The 8,846-nt window shown below is 37.1% G+C and overlaps 1 protein-coding gene across 1 annotated transcript; it reads right to left on the bottom strand.

Annotated features, from left to right (window-relative positions):
- Positions 1–1,714: 1,714 nt before the first annotated feature.
- Positions 1,715–8,308, bottom strand: LOC114516732 (serotransferrin-like). Its single transcript, XM_028536284.1, has 9 exons — positions 8,112–8,308; positions 6,811–6,957; positions 6,470–6,733; positions 5,753–5,998; positions 4,720–4,977; positions 4,099–4,257; positions 3,589–3,849; positions 2,871–3,128; positions 1,715–2,454 (listed from the first exon to the last, which is right to left on the bottom strand). The coding sequence occupies exons 1-9, from the start codon at positions 8,173–8,175 to the stop codon at positions 2,132–2,134; spliced, it is 1,980 nt and encodes a 659-aa protein (XP_028392085.1). The 5' UTR covers positions 8,176–8,308; the 3' UTR covers positions 1,715–2,131.
- Between the last annotated feature and the right edge of the window lie 538 nt (positions 8,309–8,846).

Here is an 8,846-nt window from a genome sequence, read left to right as displayed (position 1 = left end):
ATATCAATTACGCCCAGTTAATTATGATTGGCTACTTTCTGTGATTACGAAAACTCGTTTCCAGGCCATAGCAGAATACCAAATCGAGTCAGTTGCCTGCGAACAGGAGGACTCTGAACTTGAGATTGTTTCTGAATTGCGAAAGTCCTCGATTTGATTTGGGTAAACGTTAATGATATTTAGAATACACTTGGGAAATGTTAGCATAATGACAACACCACCTACTAATATCTTTGATTAACATCTAGCAAAGGCAAAATTGGAACTCTAAAGGGGTTACCAAACCAGGGATGTCAGATTCCAGACAAAAGAAGCCAAACATTGTTATAATTTCTTTGTTTCAGACAAAGAAACAAATATTGTCAGTACTCAGTAATAATATATGGCTAATTTACTCAGTGATCTAGCAACCCTGCACAAAAGGCCATTATATGATGTTACGGAGTTTGAGTGACTCGGCCGGATATTAAAGATTAATTTAAGACTAAAGGGTCAGATAGTTTGCTCCCGTTTAATCCTTTATATGTTATGCTTTAATCCTTAAGTTCTTAATTTTTAGCCAAGTAATTCATGTCTATATATAAGATCTTAATTATTAACCAAGTAATTCATGTCTATATATCATGTATATAGCTAGTATCTTGAACCATCCATGGTAGAAACGACAAAAATGCTTAGTCGAGATCTACCAGATATCAGTTCTGGAACCTTTCCTTGATAAAAGTGCCAAAATTCTTCGGTCTCTTTGGTTTCAACGTCATAGACTCCAGTGGTGCATGGTCAACTTGAAAACGAGACTCAGTGCTCTTAGTTGGCTTTTGTGCTTGGTTGGACGTGCACAAATCGTCGGAACATTCCAGATTGACAACCACTCATATAGCCAATTATAAAAAGCTTAATAAAGCATGCAAATTATTAACATCTACTCCGTGAGTTTAGTCATGCTTGGGTTCACTAACCTGACCGCAGAAATTGGTGTTTGTTTATAAAGTTTCAACCCGAAAATGCAATGACTGGTTCTCAATCAATCGTGCATTTCTGTGTGGCTATCGAAGAGAAAACTATTCAATGACTTTAAAAAGTTCAATTTTTCTTCTGATTGCGCTATCTGCAATCTTTTGACAGCTCATCATACACATTTGACAGCTGTGAAATGGCTATTTTGAGGCTCAAAGTATACACAAGGTTATTAATTTAGTTATGATAATACGATTCGTTTTTGCCGTGTACAAAAGGATTTATAAAGATTTTTTCTCGCAAAATTTGAAGCCTAAGTATTGCGAATTGCGGTCTCAAATTTACGACGAGTCGTGTTCAGTCATCTTTTTTAGGGCCTGATTCCACGGGCGGTTTTTCTCGGCGAAATATTTCGCCAGTTTCTTTTGAATTGTGACCACTTGAATACATTACTTCCGCTTGATTGCTCACAATTCAAAAGAAGCAAGCGAAATATTTCGCATTGCGCTTGAAAATTTCGCTCGTGGAATCAGGGCTTAACACTCGCATACAAGGACACTTTTTCACAAGCACGCTAATTATGCATGCACAAGATCACGGCATTTTTATGCCTGTGGTAGTGATGGGTCCTGCGAGATTTATGAATGACCAATATGTTTGAATATCGTCGACATTTTAAATATTGACATCGTTTTTACATCGCTATAATAAATAATTTCTAAAACTAAGACTGAGTATTTTGTTAAAAGAGCTGGCGGAAACTGAAAAACAAAACACTCCAAACCACAAATGGTTAGTTATATCAGCTGGCTTACATAACCATGCCAGTGAATATCACAAAACAGACATTATTTTAAGTGCTCTCGATTTATTTCGGCCTAATAAGCAGGTACATGAAGTTTGAGTAAGTATATGCATGTATAGTCATGCACGGCATCAGGAAATTAAGTAACAATAGCAATATGATACTGTACGTGTACAATTATTAAGACCAACATCAGTTTTAAATTATCCAATATATATCTTGTACTACATTTATCGCTAATCAGCCTAATCTCTAGTTTAGTTTAATCTAATTTTATAATTTTAATAAACAAATATACGGAGAGGCACTACTGGCCGTTTTCATGAACTCCATCCCAAAACTAAACATGTGTTATTCATTTTAAATTCCTCAAAGCAGAACCACAATTGATGCAAAAACAGCGAGGACTTTCACAATGAAAGGGACAAAGATTGACGGTGCTGAACTTTCTTTCGCCAACAAGGCGCTTCTATACTTAGCATACTTTTCCACATATTTCTCGACGGTATTCGAATATTCCTCCAAACTTTCAATATTTCCATCGACTATGCCAGCTTTTACCAAGTCAGGAAGGTTCGCCATTTTTAAGCTGTCTTCAATTTTCGCCACCGTATCATTAGATTTATCTTTACTCGTAACCAAAGCGTTTGCAGGTCTGGTACCAATGTAACACTTCCTGTATTCGTCCAGTGCTGAAGATATAAGAAAAATTGTGGAACTTTTTAATATAATCACGTTGTTGGTTAAGTCATCTGACAGGAGACCTCAGTTTAGAATTCAGTAGCAACATTTTGAACGTTGGAAAGAGATTTATCTGAAACATCTGGACCAAACTAATCAGACTTGCAGTTGCCGTGGCTTGTTTATTTATTCAAAGGGTCTAGAGAGAGGCTATATACTCGTCCATTTCAAACAGAAACTAGTGTCAAGCGTGTCTGAAGAAGTTAGTGGCATCCCGCAATGCAAATTTTAGCCTGGTTATCATTGTTCATTTATTTTGAAATTGTCAGCTGGTACTGGTATTTAAGAGAAAGTTTCACGTGTAAATTTCCTGATTTTTTTTCATATTGAGCTTTGAAAAGACTCTAAGGCGGCATGGATTACTCACGTTTTGACTTTCCGTCGGTGCATAAGAGTTTATAATCGTTCTTACTGCCATACGACCCGGAACTGTTGAGAACTTTATTTGCCGTGTCTTGTTTAACGAAGCCAACTCGGTCGTTATTACCAGCGGCCATACATTTGAATGCTCCCTCGTATCCTGCGAACGGATCATTGCTTGTGCATTTCACATTCTCAGTTCCATCGCATAGGCTGCACAGATCATCTTTCACGGCCTGGCTAGCACTGCTTATTTTGCCAATACCTGCATGAAATAATAGCGTCAAGATGGATTAATTGTTTTCCTATAGATCTTTCAATTGAATACGATCACAAAATACCCATACGAAATATACAAGATCTTGATGACTCGACCTAAAGGCCTTGAAAGTTGTTGGACTGAACTTCCGGTTGGGAAAGGCTCTCGATCGAGCTTACGTACCAGGGGCTAGTTGTATAAAAGACTAGTTAACTTTTAACTGCAGTCAGTAAGGAGAGAATTGGCCAATCAGAGTTGTGTATTTCTGAGTTGATTAGGTTTAACTATGCAAAATGTAGTTAAAGAGTTTTATACAACCGGTCCCAGATGAAAACCTAAATTAAACTGCTACGCACCTAGCAAATTTTCTCTCTTTTTAAAAAAGGTATATTATACATGTAATTAAGGTTGAATTTTCCATTTCCTATATTGCTATTTACATCTTTATTGAATTCAGTGCATCTACCTGGAACGCAACTTTTTTTGAAGAATTCAGCGACTGATTTGTACTGATCTTTAATCAACGGCATCTCCTTCTCGTCAAGAAGATACCCAACAGGAATTACCCATCCAACGGTCCTCCCAACGCCAGTGTGACACGAATACTTATCCTTCAATTGCTTGAAGTTGAAAGCCGTTTCTTTCTTAACGACAGCCAGGCCATAATATTGCACGTATTTCTCTAAATCTTTTAGCTTTTGGCTTCTGACTATTTTAAGTTTACCCTCTGAAATTGATTCAATGATTCGCAAATTTTATTTAGCTATAATAACAAAAATCCTAAATACTTCCTTGGCATGCTTCTAAGAACATCAATATGAACTAGATTGAGTTCATCTCCCGAAAAAGTCTCGTTGAATTTTCAAATTATTTACAATCGACGTATTTTATCAATGGCTCTTGCCATTCTAAAACTCACACACAACTTTTTGCGCCACAAAAACTAAACGTTTTAAAGGTGGTATTTAATACTTACGATTGTCGACCATATCATTAGCATTTGCCAACATAAAGTCCGCTTTTCCCTCAACAACGTCTTTAACACAATTCGAGCCCGATGAAGCTTCAACACACGTAACGTGGACCTTGTCTTTCACAGAATTACATTTTGTAGCATCTCCACAAAATTTTGGTCCTTGATAAACAATAAATTATAAGTCATTGTATAATTTCGAGTGTAATCACGAATAAATAAAATATGAACAAGGGCGTACTATACAGGGGGTCCTGAGAGAGTAGATTTAAATTAGACTTGGAAATTGGGATTGGGTCCATTGGAAATGGAAAATGGAGTCTTCAAAATGGGATTGGGATAAGGCAATAAGGGTCAAATTCCCATTTTTGTATCATTCAAAACTCCATCGGTGCAAATTGACGTATACGGAGAAACATAAAACTATGACGGATGCATATAAAAGTACAAAAATATTTTCGGTTAATTAAGTTTATCGGCTAATGACAAATACAAAGCAACAAGTGCGTGTAATGAAAAAGAAACACAACACAGATGTAGTGTTTCTAAGATAAATTAAACGAGCAAATGTAAAAATTGCGACGAAATGCAAAGCGAAAGAAACAAGGACCGTGGATGCAGCACCTTTGGTAACTTTGTTGGTCTTTTGCACTTCATTGTAATGGAGGGAATACGGCTTCAAATAATCTTCGAGCGTTTTTGGGTACGTTTCCAAGCTTTTGGTGCCGTTAAAAACCATTCCACCTGCTTTTAAATCATCAAGGCTGGCATTTTTGAACAAGGTTTGGTATTTTTTAACATCTTTTGCAGATTTGCTTGAACGTGTAACAATAGCATGAATAGGTCTTTTATCAATGTTACATGACTGGAAGTCGTCGAGAGCTGAAAAGCACAAACGTTGAATATTCATATCGTAAACCATGCAGCTATAGATATAGACTGCTTGTGCATGCCAATGAAGAAATGCCTTCAAATATTTAAATTGCAATGAATGTTGCTTTAGGGCCTAGCCTTTGAAACATCAATGTGCTTTTTAAACCATTTTGTTTCCCAGAAACAGTCTTCATTCCTGAAATTTGACATCTTGAGTTTGCTTGCGAAAAATGAAAAGATTTTAATTTTATGTTATTAAATGATTCCTGTTTTGTTGAAATATAGCAAACTTTATGATAGTCATTCTAGTCTAAGTCTTTTCTGGAAATTGTTCAAAACGTTTAAACCTGCCTGATAGCTCTTCCTTATGCAAACTAAGTTGTTCAGAGGTTACTTTTGAGGAGCATATTACTGCATTTTGCCATTTTTATCTCTGTTATAATGGTATCACTAACTAAACACATGCTTTGAGGGATGTTAGAGATTAAATGTTATCTTACACCTTCAAAGGTTTTACTCGAAGGCAACTGAGGAACGTTCAAAAGATATGGCTTTTTATAAACCTTCCTCGGTTGTGCACAACCATCGTTACTTTTCCTACCCTCTGCTGTTTGTTCCTAGGTCGGCTTAAAAATTCTAGTTAAAAGAATTCAGGGAACATGTTCTGAATTTCATCATCATGCATGCAGGTTAAATGAGTGACTGGAATTTGGCAGATTTCAACGAAATTTAAGGCGTTTAACAGATTTCATACTTCGTGCCGAGATTGTTACATCTTACTCACATTTTGTTGTCCCATCCGTACACAAGAGTTTGAAGTCTTCCCTTTTCCCGCCATATTTCTTGATGTATTCATCTGCTGTGGTTTGCTTCACAAATCCAACTCGGTCATTATTTCCATCAGCCATACATTTGAATGCACCCACGTAGCCCAGGTATGTGTTGCTTGCTGTGGTGCTACATATTTCATTTAAACACAAACTACAAAGATCTTTCTTTACCGATTCACTTGCGACAATTTTGTCAGCTCCTAGACGGGAACATCACATTGAATACTATCTGAAACTTTTTATACGAGATGGTTAATAAAGTCACCGTGAATATTTTTGGATCGGATTTGATCGTGTGTCACAACCGGTTAAGGCCGTTTAATTTAGGGTTGACCGCTGCTCGTGAGTACGATGCTACACTTATACACACCGATTATGGAATTGAGTACAAGACGTCCACTTTTGTGGAAACGGTAACCTGACAAGTGCCTGAAAAATTTGACAGGCTTAGATCACCTCACGAGGTGGCAACGTCCAAAATAACCGCATGCACGAGCTGTTAGAAATAATAATTTATTATTATATATTTCTTACGAAAATATAAATGTCTCCTAATAATATATTTCCCAACAAAATATAACTGAAAAGAAACCTCCAACTTGAAAACTTTCAATTCGCTTCCCAGTTTTATTAATTTAATTTTTTTTTTATACAAAAGTCAATCATGTTACCTGGAGCACACGTTTTGCCAAAGAATTTTGAAACTGATTCATACTGATCATTGATTAATGGCATTTCTTTTATGTAAAGAAGATAACCAACAGGAATGTTCCATCCGACTGTTCTTCTGACTCCGGTGTGACACGAATCTTTGCCTTTCAACTGCTTTAAATTGAAAGTCGTATCTTTCTTAACAACAGCTAGGCCGTAATAGAGGACGTATTTCTCAGGAACACCGACATACTGTTGGCTCAGAACAATCTGCAGTTTATCCACTAAACAAAAAAAATAATGAAAGTGAACTACTCTTCACAGAAACCCATGTTGACATCTTGGTTCTACTACTACCCACCGTTTTTTATCATATTGTTTGCAGATGCGTACGTCAAATCAGCTTTGCCTTCAGCAACCTCTTTGGTGCAGTCTGAACTTTCGACACACGTCACATTTATGCCAGCCAAGTTGCACTTAGTTGCATTAGAGGAACAAAATTTTGGCGCTGAATAAAAAGTAAAAATCACAATCTGCTGAATAATGATCCTTCCAATCAGTCAATGAATTGCACAGTTATTGTACAGAAGCATGAATTGTACACAGATTGTACAGAAGCATTTTATGCACGTTAAATGTTAAAATTTGTCACTCAAAATCAAGCTTCCCGTCAGGTGTACACATGGCAAATGCATGTCCTACTGCAAGACAGAAACAGGCTTCTTTATGTCTTTGTTGGGTCGCAGTCCGCAAAGGTGCTTCCGTATCGGCATTTCGAAATTTAGCACACCGAATGACACAAATTAAGACTTCCGGAAATTGTCTACGAATATTGGTTATGTCGTGATTTCCTGCAAATTCCCTTCACGCTGTAATTTTTTCTTCCATTAAAATTTCCTGCGCTGATCCGTGGAATTTCCCGCAGGGTAGAAACACACTGTACTGATACAGGTAAAAAGTAACTGCAAAACTCGCTCGCAATTCAGGATGCTTCGGTATGCTTTGGTTGCTTCGCGTGGTTACTGAACGATCTCAAGAAATTATCTTGTGATGTTACAGTTGAATCTTACTGAATCATCATAATTTAATTTTTGGCGGTTGCCATCGTTAGTCATTAATGATCCGTCGACGAATGAAGCGCTTTATTAATTGGCATAGAGGATAAAATTCTAAAAAGTCACCTTTTATAATTCAGTGGGGGCGAGTGGTATCACTGAGTCAGGTGATCATTTTGCGAATTTGTCCTCAAGACGGTTCGTCTTTATTAGTAAACAGAGATCTTTATTGAGGCGTGTTCACATATGAGATTAGGCCAGGCCATAGCCAGGCCCAGATATTAGCATTGAAGTGGGTTTCTGTAGTGTATTAATTCTCGTATAAACATGGCGCGCGGTATACGTTGAAAGTCCGGATTTGCTGGCTGAAGCTTTCCTGAGACTAGTTTATACCGCACAAATCTAGGCCAGTATATTTCGTGGAAACTTTTAGTCAGGTAAATGCGACATTTTGGGGTACACCGAAGATGCTGATTCCGAGTTTCATTTTTAGCTTAGTTCAGACAAAATCGTAATCGCTGGTAGCTTTCGCTTCCGTCTTGATCTGCATGCGTATTTTACGTTAATAAAATATGAATGAAATGTTGATTTGCAATTAGACACTTACAGTCACTGTCGGCAACAACGGACGACACAAGAAGAGAAACACAAGCAACAAATAGGAAGTTCATTTTCAAATCCTTCGCCTTATTAGTCCTGATACTCACGACAACTCTGTTTGCGACCCACTAGGCAAAAGACCACCAATTGTCTTGGATCACCCTTTTTTTCTCCATAGCGATTATATAAACAATATCAAATTACACTGATTTTAATCTTTCGTTATTATCAGAAGCATTGAATATTTCACAGAAATATTTGAGCATGTTTCGCAGATACAATTTTTGGTTAGTCAATTATGGTTGGTCGGTAGAAAACTAATAGGTCGCTACTTGTCATGCTCCGGTAAGGAATTTAGATAGTCTTTGTATTTGCAAGGCTTGTAGCGCATGCACATCATCACCATGGCATTTGTTGAGTTGCTTCGTGACGTCTCATTAATCTTGTTCTTGCTGTGACTCATTCGCAGGCTAAAACATCTTTAAAACAAAATGGCATTTTTCACACAAAGTTTTCGAAAACCCTAAGAGAAGCGCGCATAATACGACGCAGAATATTCCTATTTCTCAGCAGAGAGAACGTTGTTCAGTACTCTTTAAAGAATTTTTTGGTATGTAACTGCTGACAATCAAACGTAACTTGATCACAACTTACGCAATACAAGCACTTGTGATAATGAATACGCAAATCATATTGCCGATCAGGAAGAGATGTGTCAAAAAAGTCGAACCAATATGAGTAC

The sequence above is a fragment of the Dendronephthya gigantea genome, unplaced genomic scaffold (assembly GCF_004324835.1).
Source record: "Dendronephthya gigantea isolate DGI-Jeju-01 unplaced genomic scaffold, DenGig_1.0 000006F, whole genome shotgun sequence".
NCBI classification, from domain to species: domain Eukaryota; kingdom Metazoa; phylum Cnidaria; class Anthozoa; order Malacalcyonacea; family Nephtheidae; genus Dendronephthya; species Dendronephthya gigantea.
The sequence above is the reverse complement of the archived record's forward strand: the minus strand, read 5'-3'. Positions and strand labels throughout refer to the sequence as shown.

Bases quoted from the DNA above. Each gene is read 5' to 3' on its own strand.
- LOC114516732 (XM_028536284.1), bottom strand. From the start codon at position 8,175: ATGAACTTCCTATTTGTTGCTTGTGTTTCTCTTCTTGTGTCGTCCGTT. The intron at 4,258-4,719 runs GTGCTGCATCCA...TTGTTTATCAAG, and splicing joins GACCAACAAAGTTACCAAAG to GACCAAAATTTTGTGGAGAT. The intron at 3,129-3,588 runs GTAGATGCACTG...TATTTCATGCAG, and splicing joins CAAAAAAAGTTGCGTTCCAG to GTATTGGCAAAATAAGCAGT.